The sequence below is a fragment of the Mustela putorius genome, unplaced genomic scaffold, assembly GCF_011764305.1.
Source record: "Mustela putorius furo isolate JIRA1106 unplaced genomic scaffold, ASM1176430v1.1 tig00003875_pilon_pilon_pilon, whole genome shotgun sequence".
NCBI classification, from domain to species: domain Eukaryota; kingdom Metazoa; phylum Chordata; class Mammalia; order Carnivora; family Mustelidae; genus Mustela; species Mustela putorius.
Window position 1 is genome coordinate 11,659,286 of NW_025422026.1, and position 18,601 is coordinate 11,677,886.

General features: G+C 52.6%; 1 protein-coding gene across 1 annotated transcript in view; it reads right to left on the reverse strand.

Annotated features, from left to right (window-relative positions):
- RGMA (repulsive guidance molecule BMP co-receptor a) overlaps nucleotides 1-18,601 on the reverse strand; it is a 44,775-nt gene that overhangs the window by 18,876 nt on the left and 7,298 nt on the right. Inside the window, exon 2 of the mRNA XM_004774147.3 lies at nucleotides 7,470-7,585. Within this exon, the coding sequence (XP_004774204.1) occupies nucleotides 7,470-7,585 (116 nt within the window). The remainder of the gene's footprint in view (nucleotides 1-7,469; nucleotides 7,586-18,601) is intronic.

The following is an 18,601-nucleotide window of genomic DNA, read 5'->3' on the forward strand; positions in this document are numbered from 1 at the left end:
TTCCCAAGGCGCTCCCACAAGCACCCAGCAATCAGCTAGACTCAGGTCCCTCCGTGGAAGTACCCTACTGTGGTTCTGTTCTCCTGCCTGGACCCTGCCGCCCCAGCCTGATTTCAGACTCTGATGAGGTTGATTGTGGGGAGCCCCAGGAAAATGTTCAGGAAGTGCGCGGCATGATCAGAATACTATTTTTAGGAGGTGGTGGCTTTCTTTGGGGTCAAGCAGACAGAGCCCGCACAGAATGGCTTGAAAAAACAGGGCTGACCGGGCCTCTGTGAAAATGTCACCCACAAAGCCAGAGACCTGGTCCTGTCCCCGCTCACTCTGGGCCATGGAGGCACGGAGGCTCCCCTCTCATCAAGCTGTGATGGGTCCTGAAGGAGGTGCGGAGCAGCACCAAGGTGGGGGGGCAGCCTGCCTGCATCCAGCATGGGACTCTCGCTTTGGCAGCCAACAGCTGCCAGCACTCTCTTCTGTCCCTTCAGCAGGGACTCAAGGACAGGGCAGCGAACGGATCTGCTGCCAGGACGGGGCACACTCGGGCCTGGACAATGTCCTGGAGTCTCCTTGAGTTCAGAGATGCCTGGAACCTGCCGTCTGGGTCTCTCCCGCAGGACCTGCCCGGGATCATCATGGCGTCACCATCGGCCTGTCAGACACCAGATACCTCCAGCAGCACACCCAGGTCCACGGCCACCCACGGAGCTGAGGCAGGAGGCACTGCCCCCTCATCCCACTCAGCCACGCAGGCCAAGTTGCTACAAGAAAGCACGCCAAGGAAAAGGGCACACGTCAGCTTGCCAAACGGGACACCCTCCCCCCACAGATTTCGCTGGGGTCATGGGGAGCCTGATCAAAGGCAAACAGGGAATTCAAAAAAGCACCTGTGGGCTTAGAGTTCCTCTGGGTAAGAGGGGCCCATGCCAGCCAAGGGCTGAGCGGGGAGCGAGATGTCATGCCCAGAGCATCTTATCTTAGGGCATAGCATTGAGCTACCCCGAGTTCCACAAGGAGGGCGGTTTTGGGCAAAGACATCACTTTTCCTACATAAATGAAGCTTTCAGGTGTGCAATTTGGTCTTCCTGCTTTGAGGTATAACCCCGTTTCCTGAGTCTAGGGGCTGGCTCTCGTAATGATAATTTTCCATCCTGGCTCTGCCTCCAGGAACCCTGGGCTCATCTGCTTGCCCGCTCCAGGTCCAAGTTCATTTGAAGTGGCTTTTTTGCCCTCACCGCTGTCCACGGGCAGGCTTCCCTCCTCCGCCTTCCTCATGCGGTGGGAGGGCAAATGCACGCCAGCTGGGCACACACATGTGTGAGCCTGTGTTCATGGGCCATTCCTCAGTATGGGAAGCAAGAATGGGCTCCTTTCTGCAGGGACCTGGGTGCAGACGGACCACTTTAATAGGCGTCTAGGTATTCCGACTGCTTGGGTGAAATGGCGCATGAAATGAATAAATAAGCAAAACCCAAAAGACATAAATCTGACTTGGGAAAATCTGCACAATGACAGCCCTGCCAACTCGTTTTCCTGACCTATGGCTGGGTGGCATCTTCTTCTTTGAAATACTAAGCGAGGGAACAGATAGGGAGCAGAGAGGGCTCTTGGGAGGAGGCAAAAATGCTAGGTCTGCAGAAAATGTGGTCTCCCTTCATTCTGCTATCGAATAGCTCCTGATTATGTTCCTTATTTTTCCTTAAAGCCTTATAGGATCCATAGCACAAACTCTCAGATGCCACAAAACAAACTTAATGGGCTTGTTTACTCAAAACTGGGGATATGGATAAGGGTAGGGGTCCGTGTTCTCCCTTTGGCTCTGTCACTAGCTAGCTCTGTAATGTCAGGCAGCCTCTCTGACCCTCTGTCTCCTCTTCAGGGCAGTGGGAGTGATGACATTCCATGAGGAAGGGGTGGTGAGCTCAGGAGGTGTTGTATTTAAAGCATTTGGCTTTAATGAGCTTTAATGAGCTCCTGGTGTCTTGTGACCACTCCATAAATGAAAAGAGGTTTAAAAATTATTGTTCCCCATTCAGATGATCATACTTTGGAGAGAATAACACAAGTTCTTATATCTCGGAGGATGTGCGTAATCTTTGTGCGAGGTTGGAATTTGGGTTATTTTCATTTACTTACTTATCCTTTTCGGTTTTTAGATTTTAAAGTGAGGGTTGTTTTTATAACCAAAAAAAGTTATTTTAGAAAAAAGATTGGGGTATCTGGGGGGATAAAAGAAAACCCGTGGTCTCTGTTTCTTGAGAAAATAGAACAGAAATACCAAAGACCCAAGGGCCCCACCCTTCCCAGGACCGCATGGGTTGTACTTGGGGTGTGCAGCAAGAAGAAGGGTATGAAGAAACAGAAAATGGCGTTCTGCCCTTACTGAAAGAACTGGTGATTTAGGAGAGGACAAAAACCCAAGACCCACGAAGCCATGACGCTGCGAGGAAGCACAGATGTCTGCAGCCAAGAGGACAGGTGTCTCGGTCACCGGAGGGATGGCACGGACCCTGAGAGACCCCACTGAACTTGATCGAGGGGGCATTTCCATTCCAGTATGGGCAGCAGCATGAGCACGGGGGGCCTGGGGGTTGCCCACCGGGAGGGCGTGGTGGGGTGCTGGCAGACTGTGTCTGTGTGTCTGGGGGGCAGGAGTGACCTGGGACCTGGGGATTTGCCAGAAGCCATGGGAATAAGGCCTGGGAGAAGCTCAGGGCGGGGCGGGGGGCAGAAGTCAGAGGGTCCTCCCTTTTGGATGCTACAAGGAGGCACAAGTTCCCGAGCAGGGCTTTTAGAACAGCTCATCTGGGGGTGTGCACGGGGGTCGGGGGGCCGGAGGGGTGGGTCCTAGGGCTGGCCAGCTGTTGTAGTGAGGAGCCAATGGGAACAGACAGGACAGGGCGTAGGAAGGAGACCCAGCCCCAAGCACCTGGACCGAAGGGACAGGCCCATGTCACACTTGTCACTTAGCCATTCTGGGCAGTTTAACAGAGGCAAACCAGGCACTGGCCCCGGGGGCAGGAGGGGAGGAATCGTAGGTGAGCCACCACCCTGGTGTGTCCAGGACTGGGAGGGTTTCTAAGGACAGCAGACGTTCAGCTTTCAAACTAGAAAAGTCCGGGGTATGCTAGGATGTGTGGGTCACTCTAGAAGAAACCGCGCCTTCGGTTTTCTGCGGGTTAAATTGAGCCAAGCATGGGAATAGCATGGTAGTCAACCACTCCGTCAAAACAGAAAGTTGGGGTTCTCCGCCCAGTTCTGTGCCGGGCCTTGCCTATTTCACCGAAGAGGGGATTTTTTGCAGGAACCATGTGACCCCCAGTCTAAAAACTGGTCCCCACCTCGTCCTCTTACCCCCATAGGGTCCTGGGACGCCCTCCTGCCCATTGCACAGAGCGTCCTTATCCAAGCCCATGGACCACCTGTCCCCACTTCTCCGTGATTGCTACAAGTACTTGAACCTTGCAGACAGGTTTCCCTTCTTCAGCCACAAGACCAGAAAGCCTCTCCTTGGGGCGCCTGGGTGACTCAGTGGGTTAAGCCTCTGCCTTCGACTCAGGTCATGATCTCAGGGTCCTGGGATCGAGCCCCGCATCGGCCTCTCTGCTCAGCGGGGAGCCTGCTTCCTCCTCTCTCTCTGCCTACTTGTGATCTCTGTCTGTCAAATGAATAAATAAAATCTTGAAAGAAAGAAAGGAAGGAAGAAAGGAAATCCTCTCCTTATTCCCAGTTCACCGTCAGGGGCTAACAGGTAAACCGCCCACAGGATCTTACATCCGGCCTTCCTGGAAGCCAAGGCTCTGTGTGTCCCACACCGACCTGCTAGCTGGCTCTGCTGTCCTCTGGTTCCTGCCACCAGACATCATTCTCTCCCTTTGGGACACCAAGTCCCACCGGGAGAACAAAATTGTGATAAGCAAATTGACTTGCTTGCACATTTCCAAGCACCGGCTCTGGGAGAACTTTTCTCATCCCTATATTGACACAGATGCCCTTGGACACCGCAGACGGCCCTTGGTCTCCACAGGCCTTAGTTTCCCTTTGAGGACTGACATTTCTGTAACCGGCACAGTTCAAAAGTAAAGGGAAAGGAATGAGGGGAAAAGACAGGCAATAATTTTTAGAAGGGCAGTCTTCACACTGGAGGGTATATCAGAACCCCCTAGAGGGCCCGGCAGGGTACAGACTGCAGGGTCCCACCCTGGGGTATGGGCTTCGGTGCATCCGGCGTGGGCCCAGAGCTTGTCTGTGTCTAACCAGCAGCTCCCGCGGGAGGCTGAGGCTGCGGGACCAGACACCAGACTTGAAGAACTCCAGTGCGAGTATAGACCACACTCACCCACCCGAAGTTGATAGGAAACAGGCCAACATATCTACAACCCTTTGACGGGGTTCTCTTAGCAATCTGTTTGATGAAGTCACAGTGATTTAGAAGTTTAAGAAGCATCTATGTATCTGTCCCCCACCCCTGTCCCTGCCCACAGCTAGGCCATCCCCAACCACGGTGGGCACAGCACCGTCTAAGCACACAGCCCTGCAGCCTGAGGACTACCAAAGAACCCTTCCCATCAGGAGGCTGGGGATCCGCCAGCCATGCTGGGAGGAGGGTCCTGAAGGCTGCCACTGAGTCAGGAACCCAGCAGGCATGCCAGGGGGCCACAGGCACTGGGCGAGTCCCTGTAAACACTCTCCAAAGACACATGCCCTCTCAGTCTGCAGAGGTTAAGGCATCTTTCCCCACATAACTATGTCCAATTTAATTTGCACTCCTTTGGGTTTACTCCTGGCAGCTGTTCAAGCTAACTAGCGCTGAACAAACCTATTCTTTCCTGAGCCTGCTCAAGCCAGATTCCACCTGTCTTCAGTGGGAGAGGCCCCTGCAGGCAGGGCCCCCTGGGTTTCCACGCCTTACACTTGCCAGGGCTTTGGGTTTTCTCCAGCCCCCACCGCTGGCTCTCCCGGCTCTCCGTCAGACCCACAGCTTCTCGACTTCTGTCCAGAGCAGCCTCTCTGCCATTGGGTCCAAGAAGAGGATAGTCTGTCCGTCTTGTGCCGCGAAAAGGACCCATTTCATCCCTTAAGAAACTTGTGTTCTGACCCAGATTCCTTGCGCCTGCAAGTTTTCGGAGCCCCCCCGTGTATCTGGAAGCTCAGATTTCAGTAAGGTGGGCAATTTTGACTAAATGCAGCTGTCAAGGCCTCAAATTAGAAGAAACACGAGCCAGCCGGCATGACGGTGCTGGGGCTATCTGTTCTATCTGCCAGGTTTTAGTTACCAGCCTTGAAGCCAAAAATGAAATGGGCTTCTAGGAAACAAAAGTGATGGAATGTGCATTGTGAATTATATAACCCACCAGCTTTCCTGGGACCGCGGTGGGGGGAATGGTGGGGGGAGCAGTGTGTTGGGGGTAGATTTTAAAATAAAGTTCTTCCGATGGAGACAAGAAATGAGCAACAAGGAAAACCCCACCACTGGGGTGCTGGCAGCTGCCTCCTTGCGAGCGAGTCCTGCCGGCCCTGCCTTTCCTCTCCCCAATTCCAGCAGTTAATAAGCGCTGCCCCTTTAAGAGCGGGAAGGTGCTGTTTTAAGGGCCTCTAAGCCCCCCTTCTCAATTTCAGCTCCAAGCTGAGATCACATCCCCCAAGGCAGCCAAGGGACAAAAGCTATTTATCAACCCATCTGATAAAACTTCCAACAGGCTGGATCTTTATCTAGACCAAACTGAGATGCACTCCCGGCAAAGTCCTGCTCCTCCAAAAGGTGGATTTCTTTTTAAAGAAGACTGCCCTTTTTATTATTTATTATTATTATTCTTAGTTTTGGGAAGAGAATCAAAATAGCCTTTCAGCCAGGCCCTACTGTAAAAGGGGTAAAGGCCTTTTAAAAGGTGGGTGAAGGGGGCAGTAGGCCACTCCTTGCTGGGTTCACTATATAGAGGTATTAATATTCCCCGACGGGGGCGCATGAGGGTCCAAGGTCTCTTTGGGTCACTGACCCACCCCCCCTTCTTGTCCTTGGCCCTGGCCTCCCCAGTGGAATCCAGAGCTGGGAGCAGGTTGTGGCTCACCGTGATGCCCTTGGGGCACGCAGCTGCTGAGTGAGCTGGGCACGCTGGACTCGGCTGGCGCCGGAGGCCCCCGCAACCGGGCTGGGGCGAGAAGGTAAACTGATCCCCTGCCCCTCACCGCTGCCAGCAGCGTCCGCCCGCCGGCAGCCCCAGCTCACAGCCAGGCAGAGCCCGGACTGCCCAGTTCTGCCAGTTCCTGAAACCCAGTTGGCTGGGAAGCAAAACAAAACAACCCAATCCCAGTCTAACCGAAATCCTTCCTTGCAAAGAGCTTGGTTGTGCGCGGGGGCTGCGGACGCGCGCCCGGCCACAGAGGCTCGCACTTCTGCAAACAAACACCTCGGCACCCCGCAACACAATGGAGCCGGCCGAGAGATCCCGCCTTGCATCGGGGACCATTTGGCCCGTGACACTGGGTTTATTTGTATTTTAAGCAAGAGAAAAAAATGGGTATAAAGGCTTTAACTGGCGTTTCCAGGCTGTGAGTAGCATATGGCTAAAATGAAATAAAGTTTTATGAAACATTATAAAGAAAACAGACTGGGGATTTAAGTTTCGTGCTCTGCCCCTCCCCCCGAAAGGAAAAAAAAAAAGTGAAGAAACTGGAGCGTTTGGGAAGGAACAAATGCTTCTCTGTGGAGTCGGTCTCCCTTCCCCCAACAAAAACAAGAGGTCCGGGCTCGGAGGAATTTGAAAGCAGCGATCTGCCAAAAACATTGTGAAAAACTATGGGGGATTCATTGGAAACAGATGGCTTTTTCAGCTTTAATTCTGAAATTCTCTCCCTTTCTGACACAATAAAAACAAACAGGGGGCGACGCGGAATGTTATCAAACAGGAACCCGGGCTCGCGTGAGCCTCGTTCGTGGGCTTCCCCGCGTGGGCAGGAGCGTGGGGCTGGACGGGACAGGGTCCCGGAGGAGGGGGCGGCCGGGGACCCGCCTGGGACCTCAGGGGCGGCCCCGGCTCCACCCCTGGGCACCCGGCAGGTTCGCATTCGGATGGGCGAGCAGCCCGAGAAAGTGCCCCCCGCTGCGAGTCCGCGCTCCCTCTCCATGCCCCCTCCTGCGGGGCCCCTAAGGGGCGCGTCCCAGGAACCCCCTTTCTCGGAAGGAGGGAGGCGCCCCCGGCCCCTGCGACCTCCCTACTCCGGCTCCTTCCCGTGGCAGCCGGGCGGGGTCCTTCTACTTCCCCCCCCCGCCCCCGTCCGGGTCCCCGCGGGCATCCATCGTGCCCTCGGCGGGGCGCGGGAGAAACAAAGACCGGTGGAAATGGGGAGGCGGGGGTCCCGGGGACGCCGGCGAACTTCGGCTCCGACCGGTTCGCAGAAGTACGGCCGAGGGGCGGCGGCGAGGCCCGGGAGCGGCAACCGGCCGTCCCCGCGCGCCCGGGGCAGTGCCTTACCTGCTGGGAAGCTGCAGAGAAGGAAGGCGAGGGTCGGCCAGAATCCCAGGGCTGAACGTCCTGCCCCTCTCCCCATACCCATCCATCCAGCTCGGCCTGTTACCACTAGCCTCTCCCTGGAAGAAGAGTTTAGAAGAAAAGAAGAGGAAAATAAATCACGCTGCGGAGAAAGGGCAGCCTCGCTCCGCCGGCGGGAGCAGCGAGCCGGGAGGCTCGGTCCCCCTCGGCCGCGGGCGCCCGGCGCGCCCCCCCCCTCCCCGGGAGCCCCTCCCTCGCCCTCCCTCCCCCGTGTCCCCTCCAATGTCGGCGCGGCCCCGCCGCCCCAGCCGCCGCGCGGCCCGCCCCTTCGCGCTCGGGTTTCAGCGAGGCCCGCTGGGGGTGGGGGGGGGGGCGAGCTGGGCGGGGACCGGGGCGGTGGGGCTCCGACGCTGGCCGCGGGGAGCTCGGGAACCCCGGCCCAGGGGGTGCAGCGTGCGCCCCGGCTCCCCGATCCCCGCGGCGGCCCAGGCCGAGGAGGCCCAGCGCCCCCGGACGGCCTGCAGAGCGCCCCCCTAATCCAACCTGTAAATATCCAACCCAAGGAGAAACTGCGCTAGGAGACAAACCCCAGGACCCCGTTCCAACCAGACTGCCGTCCCGACGCCGCCACCCACACCCCCCTGTTCATTTCTTTCACTCAGAGGTGCCCCTCCACCCCCCACGCCCCCATGCAGGAGGCTGGAAAATCCTCTTTTGAGTTGTCCGAGGGTCCGGGATGACCCGCTGGCTCTCAGCCGCCAACGCGCCTCGAGGCTCCCTCCCGCCGGGACCCCGGGCCACCCACCCTGCCGGGACTCTGAGCCTCCCGCATCCCCTTCGAGCACCTCGCTGCTTCCCCGGTACTTGCCCTGGCTGCAGTCCCGAGTTGGGGGCCTGCGAATCTGACGGAGACCGCAGGACGGCTGCCACCCCGGAGGAGGTGGGGATACAGCGGTCTCTGCGGTGCGCTGGGCCGGGCCTTCTAGGGCTGGCAGGGCAAGGCCACCAAGGCCGCTTTTGGGAGGGCATCAGGGTGGCGACTTCCCTTAACTCAGTCGCTTATTTTTCCAGGAGAAAAATGTCTCCTCCCCAAGGTTGCCTAGGACCTGCGGCTCTTCTGCCGCTGTTGGGATATTTAAGAGACTGGCAACTTTCCCCGAGAAACATCTTTTGGATGGAATGCAAATAGGCCAGAGCAAGTGTTTTTGCGTCGAACCAATCCCTCCTTTGGCCCCCCTCACCTCTCCTCCAAGCCTACTCATCTGGCTCTTTGGAAAAAAATTCTGAATTTTTATCCAATTTTGATGTTTCTCTTAAGCACTATCGCAGTCCTCACTTGCTGAAGGCCACACAGGCTGCAAGGCTTTGCCTGCACTTAGGACTCTTGTCTCCCAGGAGGGGAGGGTAGCTCTGGGGAAGCAGGCTTTGGGCAAGGGGAAGAAAGCCATATGTCCCGTGAAGTCACAACCCAGTCAGCCTTCTAAATCTGGCTTCTGCAAAACAGGTGAGAAAGGGGGCTACTGTTTCAACCAGCTGTACCATGGGGCCACAGGAAGCTGTGGTCCCCTTGGTGCAAAAACTCCATGAAGACAACCGCTCATCTTTTAAAGTTGCACTGCCCATTTCCCCCAAAGAGTGAGGTCACCACCTAACAGGCTCTAAGTATCATTTCCCCAAACTGGGGTTCATTTTAAGCTCTGATTTGTAAAATGCTAGGGTCCTGTTGGGTGGAAAGTCCAGCACCTCCCAACCCAGGGCTCTCCTGGCATTCTTCTAGAGCGCCGCCCCCGCTCCCCGGCCAGACCTAACAGTTTATGTTAGAGAATCCTAGGACAGCCCTGGCCCACTGAGGCAGGCACAGAGCCCTACAGCACAGAGGCACCTTTAAGGTCCGTCCATTAACACCATTTGCGGGATTGTGCCCTTCCCAGTTAGCTCTAAAGCTTCTTGCTAATGAGAGAGGGATTCTTCAGCAAGGTAGCCCCCACAGTGACTCAGACACAAGCACTGCTGGGCTTGGAAGACTGGACAGCCTTTCCAGTGTGGTCCTTGCCTGAGGGTGGACCTTTGGAAGCAGGACTTGGAGCCTCCGTACCTCAATTTCATCGTCTATAGGGGCAGGCTGATAATATGGTCACCCTGAGACTGCAAACAAATACAGTTTGAGAGGGGCACCGGGCCATGGGAACGCCCGAGCTCCTGCTACAAGATTGGCCGCCATTTTGTGAGGCGATCCAATTCTTATGACGTAAGTCCATGATTTAGGAAAGGGATACAGAAGGCTTCCTTTTTTTTTTTTTCTCCTCACGAGGAGAGATGTGTGAGGCTATATTTGGACATCACGAAAGTAGAGATTTGGCCTTTACATAGTTTAGACTATCAAGAGAAAGGCAATCCCCCAAAAGAGCAGTATGGGGTCATGTTGGCCTTGAGCAACCCATCTATACTGGCCAAACCAACCAGCTTATTGACAATTCCGCAGGTCTTTGCAATAAGAAATTCTTGGAACACCGGGTTATGGAACTCAGCACTCTATTCGCCAAAGAAACTCACTTAACTCAAAGCGTGGCTGACTTCTTATAAACAGTTCCTATTATAGAGTGTGGCCACTTCCGGGTTCTCCCCTAGGTTGTACTCTGAGCCTTGGGTTAGAGATCTCCCCTTGTGTGGCTCTAGCTCCCTATCACCCAACGTGGGCTGTGTTGGGCCCAGCACGAAGCCTTGCCCCCCAGCCTCCAGGGTTCGACAGTGGCGCTGGGTGGCAGAAGGGCCGGGCATTTCCGAAAGGCAAGGTTCTACATAAGGCTGAGGCTCTCTCAGAGACAGGCAAGTTGGCAGCTCCAACTTTCCCTTCCTCTGGGTACATACAGGGTGTTCCCACATCCAGGGCCTGAGTCCTCAGTCAATAAGTGCATATTTAGAACTACAACATGCTAGATTTGCGACGACGTGGATGGAACTAGAGGGTATTACGCTGAGCGAAATAAGTCAATCAGAGAAAGACAACTATCATATGATCTCCCTGATATGAGGAAGTGGAGATGCCACGTGGGGGGTTTGGGGGGTAGGAAAAGAATAAATGAAACAGGATGGGCTCAGGAGGGAGACAAACCATAAGAGACTCTTATTGTCACAAAACAAACTGAGGGTTGCTGGGGAGGGTATGTGCTATGGTGAGTGCCGTGAAGTGTGTAAACCTAGTGATTCACAGACCTGTACCCCTGGGGCTAATAATACATTATATGTTTATAAAAAAAATTAAAAAAAAAAACTACAGCATACTAGTCCCTAAGGGATAAAGAAATAAATAAGACAGACCCTGTCTTTGCACTGCTGGTAGAAACCAGTATTAGAGGAAGGTGAGGGGTGAGTGACTAACAGCATGGGGAAGGCTTTACCAAAAAGGTGGTGTGTCTCGTGGGCTGTTCTGAAGGATTTTAGGAAGACTGACAGTAATCCTGCCTTGCATTTCGACGCGCTCTCACATTATGTCAAGTGCTGGCTAAGTATGTTTCTAGACACTTCAAGCTAAGGTCTACAGCCATCCCCATTTTGCAGATGAGAAACTGAGGCTGAGTAAAGTCAGGTCTTCACCTGATGACTGGCTACTAAACCAGAGATCTGAGCAGCCCAAGCCCACGCCTGATGTGCTATATGTGCGTGCCATCGATTCCCGCGGTGCAAGCCTGCATGGGGCGGCAAGTCACGGCTGGACGACAAATCACTTAACAATCACTTTCAATAAAGCAGAACACAGACTCTGGCAGCGGAGACACAGAACATGGGCATGAGGGGCCTTCAGCCCAGGATGGGGTGCAGGGTGGGGAGGGAAGTTTTCCAAGTGTGCAAGAGTGCTGTGGGGGGTGGACGGAGGTGGTGAGCAAGGGAGGGAGAGTAGGGTAAGGATTCCAGGCCTGTTCCAAGGTGTGACCTGCCCCAGGAGCTGGACAAGCCAGAGGATGAGGCTGCAGGGAGAGCAGGGGCTTGTACAAGATGGGCTGGGGGGGGGGGGGGGGGGTCCATTTTTAGCACCTGGGATCCCCTCCTGAGGTCTCAAGAAGAGGAGAGAGCAGTCATACTGCCCAGGAACCATTCCAGAGCAGCCGAATCTGAATCCCTGGGCAGAGCCCGGGCGTAAGCGTTTTTTGTTTGTTTGTTTTTAAAAGATTTTTATTGGGATGCCTGCGTGGCTCAGTTGGTTAAGCAGCTGCCTTCGGCTCAGGTCATGATCCCAGCATCCTGGGATCGAGTCCCACATCGGGCTCCTTGCTCAGCAGGGAGCCTGCTTCTCCCTCTGCCTCTGCCTGCCATTCTGTCTGCCTGTGCTCTCTCTCTCCCCCTCTCTCTCTCTGATAAATAAATAAAATCTTAAAAAAATTTTATTTATTTATTTATTTATTTGACAGAGATCACAAGTAGGCAGAGAGGCAGAGAGAGAGAGAGAGAGGAGGAAGCAGGCTCCCTGCTGAACAGAGAGACCGATGCGGGGCTCGATCCCAGGACCCTGGTATCATGACCTGAGCAGAAGGCAGGGGCTTTAACCCACTGAGCCACCCAGGTGCCCCTCATCAGCATTTTTAACGAGCTCTCCCAGGTGACGAAATTGTAGGGATTTGCTAGGTTGGTAAGTCACATCACACGTCATTGACCCTGGGTGCCTGCTAAGACTCAGGTTGAGTCTATCACTTTATCCTTTTAAAGTCAAGGCTGCTGAGACAGATAACTTAACAAGCACTTTCAATAAAGCGGTGACTGGTGTGTGACCTGAGCTGACCGATCAGAGTCTGTCCTGGGCTGTTGCTATGGGGGAGCCCCTTCCTGGTCTCTGATTCCAGAGGACGGGTCTGTAGGTAGCTATCTGATGGAGAGGCCGGTGGGTATGAGTGCTGGCAGGGGAAGCTGTGCTGGCAGAGTTGGCACACTGTTTTTACTAAAATTGCACTTTATCAGGCAAGCTTTTCTGGGGCTGATGGAGATTTTCAGGGCTCCCCACGCCATTCCAGCATGTGATTCTCCCTACACCTCCTCTGAGTTATAGGATTACCCGTTCCAGCTGTGGGAGCCAACAGATCTCCATACTTTGCTGAAACTGGTTTGATTGAGGATTCTCTCCCTCGTGCGCACAGACTCCTAACAGGGAGGGAGCAGATGGTCCAACATCAGTCCCAAGAAGTCCTTCCACCGGCCTCACAAGCACAAAGGTATGTTGTCAATGGCGTCTAACCCCTCATTCATTTACTGGTAACATTTCTTGAGCCTATTCTCATGCCCTCCACCCCCGACCTGTGAAAACATTTCAGCTGTGCCATGTCTTAAGGAACTCAGTTGGTTCAACTGACAACTGAACGTGGGACCCAATCCTCTTTAACTGAACTCAAGGTTGACTTCAAGTTCCTCTTTCAAACTCCAAGGGCTCCTGTGGGGTCTGGTTGTCTCAGATTTGATGAACGAGACCTCCTTCACTCTCCCCATAACTGTGTTGAGAAGCCGGAGCTGGTGTATTACATAAAGAATCTGCAGATTATGACCTGCTCCATGGGGGGCACAGGACCCGCCCCGCCCCACCACGGGTCAGCAGGGGGTCCCCTCAGCATCCAGGCTCCCACTTTGGGCAAGTGAGACCCACAGGGCTGTTTCTGATTCAAGGTGCGTTTTCAATAACCCACATCAAGGAATTAGAGTCACAAGATTTATTACTAACAGGTCCCGGAAAGAGTGGGATTGCTGGGGTGTACAGGGAGGCAGGCGAGGGGCAGCCCTCCATCCCAGGTTCAGAGAGAGCCGGGAACAGAGAGCAGGGTAGCAAGCACCCACTCCTTACAGGGTGGTGGGGGTGGAGGTCACTCCCTTTTCTTGGGCTGAACTCTAAGGGTTAATTCAAAAGGTACCCTGGAAAAAGCGAAGCAGGGAACCCTAAATTTGAGTCCTGACCTTAATGTCCAGGGTGTGAGTAGGGTTCTCCTACTGTAAAATGCGTAAGCAGCAACTTGGAAAAATTAAGGTTGTTTTTCTCATCGTAGTAAAAATTTTTAAAAGATTTTCTTTATTTATTTGAGAGAGAGTGAGCCAGTATGGGCAATGGGGAGGGGCAGAGAGAAGGAGAAGAAAACTCCCCGCTGAACAGAGAGCCCAATGTGGGGCTCGATCCCAGGACCCTGGGATCATGACCTGCACTGAAGGCAGACACTTAATGGACTGAACCACCCGGGCGCCCCTTCACCCCAGTAACTTTCAAGGCTTAATAGGCTTTGACCATATCATCTTTTTGGTTTCATTTTTCCACACTGAAGAACAAAGCAGTCCAGCTTCTCAGGCAAGTCTTTTATCTGGGTGGTGACTTTACTTACCTTTCTACAGTACTGAGATATTTTTCTCTGGTGGAAAGTCATAAAACCCCCAGGTATGGGTCTAGCCCAGGGAGAATCCTATTTTAGGCTTAGCTCCCAAAGCAGTTTCTGGAAGCATTCTGCACTTTCTGAGCATGTAGTCCTGCATGGCTGTTAGCAAACGAACATTTTGCAAAGACCCCCAAGATCCCCTTCTGGGCTGTAAACAGGCTGGACAGAGTCCATTTTGTTATCGTTTGGATGCTGTGCTCCTAAATGCAGTAACTGAGGCTTCAATGTGTATTTTCTTACTAACTCATAAGTGTGGTCAGCCTCCGTCGGCAGGCCTGGAACCATCCGGGCACTCGCTCCTTCAGATGATCTATGGACACTGAAACTAAGTCTGGGAGCCCCAGTAATCCTTGGGGATCCCCACCGTTTATAATTCTCCATCCAGCAAAGTACCTGTTTATTCTATCTTTTGTTTCCTGTCTCTAAGGACAGTTCCAGTCTGTGGCGATTTCCCCGCACATTCTGGAGCAACGTACTATTGCGAGTGACCTCTGGGGTGGAACTTTCTCAGAAGGAATTCTGAACGTCTAAACATAATTCATCCCTGGGTTTCTCCCTCGTCTCCGGCCCTGTTTCTACCTCCTCCCAGAATGCTAATAGATTTCTCCGGTTTCATGTTCTCTTCTCAGAGAACTCAGAGGTGCTCTGCCCAGTTCATTGGGATTTCCAGATGTTCTTGGTGATATTACATCTTCGCATGTATTCCATGAAGTGGCTGTTAAGAGGGACCCTTCCTAGATGGGGGAGCTCCCTTTGTGGGCAGGGGGCCCAGGGTATACACCCTTGGGCGCAGGCCCAGTATGGAAGTCAGTGCCCATTCTGGCCATCGGGACATGGACACCATCTTTTTTTTTTTTGTATGTTGCTTTTATTTTATTTTATTTTTTTTAATTTTTTAGGACACCATCTTTAATTACCCCTGCTTCCTTCCCTCTAGATGGTTGGAGGGTAGGAGGCCATAGAGTTTCCCTGCTGTTTGTTTCCATGATGATTGAGGAGAGGACCTCTCCCTGCTCCTCTTCTTCCAAACCATTTGTGAGTCTTGTTCTTATGCTGGCATGAAAGACCCCTTCCCTGTAGACTTCAGAAAGCCTCAGTATGCTCCCACTTTGGCCAATCTTGTCTTCTCAGCTCTTGCCATTGGCTTCCCTTGTCCTGTGTGCACACCCTTCCATGTGCTTCTGTGTCACCACGAGGGATGCTTATTTTTAGTAACCAAAATGTGGAGACTTTATTCCAATACTTTAACGGTGTTCTGAAACACAGGTTCCCCTGGCCTTCCAACAGCTCTCTTTAGAAACTGAAGAGGCATCTCACTTTTTCTCTGAATTCTTTCAGATGGATTTAAGACACGTCAGCAGATTTTATTTGCTCTTGGGCATGGCTTTAAACGGATGTGATCAGACCAGTCACATTGTTTGGCTCCCACAGAAGACACATTCTTCCTATTTATTTACTGTGCTTCTGTTTTACTCCTTCAACAAGCATTCACGGAGCACTGAGAACTCAGCTCTGAGTGGGGGGCTTTGGGGGTTCTCAGGATGGGGGCAGACGATCCGGCCCCCTCCTGGCAGCCCAGGCAAGTTGTCAGATGTAGAGACAAATGATTTCCGCACCTCATGCTCAGTACTCTGGGGTGGGCGTTCATGTGTCTCGGGAGACCCGCATTTACTCCCCTTTGTCGTTACTGCAAATCAACTTCTGCAAAACTGGTGAGTCTCTCAGAGTTGAGGATGATGAGGAGTTTATTTTATTTTAAAGATTTTATTTATTTATTTGACAGAGATCACAAGTAGGCAGACAGGCAGGCAGACAGAGGGGAAGGGAAGCAGGCTCCCCGCTGAGCAGAAAGCCCAATGGGGGGCTCCATCCCAGGACCCTGGGATCATGACCTGAGCCGAAGGCAGAGGCTTTAACCCACTGAGCCATCCAGGCGCCCCTGATGAGGAGTTTATACCAGTAACTTCTTTAACAAACGGGACCACCGACGGTGAAGACTGGTGACATCTACATTCCCTTAGCCTCATGCTGTCTGGAACACCTTCCTTCCAATTTTCACCTGTTGGGACAATACTTCAAACTGCCCCTGGGTTAGCATTTCTGGTCGTGAATCTGCTTTCAGGAACAGAGGCTGGAGACTTTCCGAGCCTGGTGAGCCAACTAGGCGTGGGACATTGATATGGAGTGCCCCCTCCCCCATGATAGACATGGACATTTTCAGTGTGCCCAGAAGACATAAAAGGGATTTTGCAAAAAAAAGAAAATGCTGGAAGAACAATTTTTCTGGGCTTTCCTTGTCCTTCAGCCCAACATCAAGTTTATTAAAAAAAAAAAAAATGAAAGAATGATATTGGCACATTAAAAAAAAATCAACTTCCTGTCCAATGAAATTAGGTGACTCTCCCTGGAGGCAGTAACTCTTGGTTGTTTCATGTGCATCTTTCTAGATATTTCCATGGGCATATAAACACATATAGAAGAGCAACCAGTCTAGCTCCTTAGCTATCATTTCACCCAAAATGATTAGCCACCTTCTGACTGTTCCCTCCCAGTAGGTATTTCCCATTTTATTTTTCCTTTCAGTTAAACATTCTCGGAAACTCTTCCATCATGGAATGGGCTGAGCACTCAGAGAAGACCTGAGCTCACTAGCCAAAGGGGATTGCAGATGTATAGACAGACGGACTTCATCCTTTGCTCTCTCTGGACTCCCATTCCTGTTTAAAGATGCTTGTTCTGTCCTCTTTCATTTGGAAGCCGGACAGTTCACGGTTGCCCCCACTAACACCGTAGAATGTAGGAACCTTCCCGAGGTCACCCAGCTGGCTTGGTGGCAAAGCGGGGCACGGGTGACTCCTGGCTGTTCTGCCACCTCTGATGAGCTCCCCAACTCCTTCCCAGGCACGAGATGCCAGGTCTCCCCTGTGCCTCTACTGATCCTCCAAAAGGAGTGAGTGTTCCACCCCCCCCACCCACCTACCCAGGCTGGGTTGGAGCCCTCCTGATCACATGCTAACACTTTCTGGGGTCACAGGCCCATGATATTTGGGAATGAGCACCCCCTTCCTCCTTTTCTCACCTCTCCTTCCTGACTTCTGAGTTTCACTGTAAACTCTTGGAGGTGCCAACGCTTTTTCTTTGGATGCTTCTCGCATCTCTCCCTGTGGAGATGAGATGACTATATGGAGATGTCAAACTAGTGTATAATTGAAGTTTTGTATATGAAAGTCTTCCCTCCCTCACTTTCCTCTTGACCCTCAGCACTGGGAGGCCAGCACACACCTACCGTCTGGTCTACAGCTTGCAAATTCTTCTGCCTATAGAGCCAGGATGAACAGGATAGGATTTGTGTAGTGCTTAGCTGTCAGCGTGGAGACAGACTTTCTAGACATTGCGGTGGATCTGGGGAAAGACAGAGACCTAGGATTTGGGGCAGCTCCGCCTCAAGCTAGGAGGCCCCTGAATGGTCTTTCCTGTCTCTAGATCGTCAGCTTTGTAGTCTGCAGAATCATGGTCTGGCCACCCCCTGAGGGGTCTGCCAGCTCCCTGCTCTAGCATCTCTAGGGACCCGGTGAACCGAGCTGGCTCTGTCAGTCATCAGCCTTGCCCACACCGGACTCCAAGGAGCCATTCTGGGGCCTCATCTGTAACATTTCTGGGCTCCCCAAGTAAAAATGTGGCCGAGCAAGGAGGAAATGGTGCTTGAAGAGCGACATTTTTATGTTTGAGTGTCACCATGAAATTCTTCAGCAGTAATCCCCAGCAATACCTGTATACCTGAAACCTCAAAAACACTTAGTAACCTCTTTTTTTCTTTCTTAAAGGTTTATTTTGTTTGAGAGCAAGCCAGCGAGCAAATGGGATAGGCACAGAGAAAGAACCTTAAGCAGACTCCTGACTGAGCACAGAGCCCCATGTGGGGCTTGATCCCACAACCCTGAGATCATGACCTAAGCCAGAACCAAGAGTCAGACGCTTAACTGACTGAGCCACCCAGGTGCCCCAATCACCTCCTGTTTTAAAGAAACGTTTGGGTACCCATACCAAGACACACCAGCTTCCTGTCATGGAGAACAGACCACCCAGTATTTACTTCTCCTCATTCCAGTAAGTACTGGGGAGAAGCAGCAGCTTGGAGCCATTTATCCACCAAACGGCAACTGTCTGAACGGACAGCGAGTCTGTCTCTCTCTCTCTCACTCTCAACCGGCAGAAGGCTGGGGGATTTGGATTAATGAACAATTTGGTGCCAAGCACAAATACCATAGACATTTAGCAATAGAAACAGATAACCAAGTTATTCATCAAATTCAAAACTGTTTAGAATGGCTAATGCAAAGCTGAAATAAAGATCGCTGGCTCATGGGAGGCGGGGGAAAAGAGCCAAAGCAGAAACGCGAGCAAATGTGTCCCTTAATGTGACAACCTCCTTCCCCGCACTGTTTTCTTCTTAACGTTTGTTGGAGGCTTCGCTTTGATACGAGAGAGACAACACAGCAGGCAGGCTGACAATGTGTGGTCTGAACACTGGTTCCTTAAATCTCAGTGATCTCATCTGTGAAGTGGGGATATGCTTTGCTCCCTCTGAGGGTTACTGGGGAGATTAGATGAACTAACACGATACAGACCACTGAGAACAGATGCTTGGCATAGAGTGAGTGTTGTTAGGTAGCTGACCATGTCAGTTTTATATCACGGACAAGAACCATTCTTTAG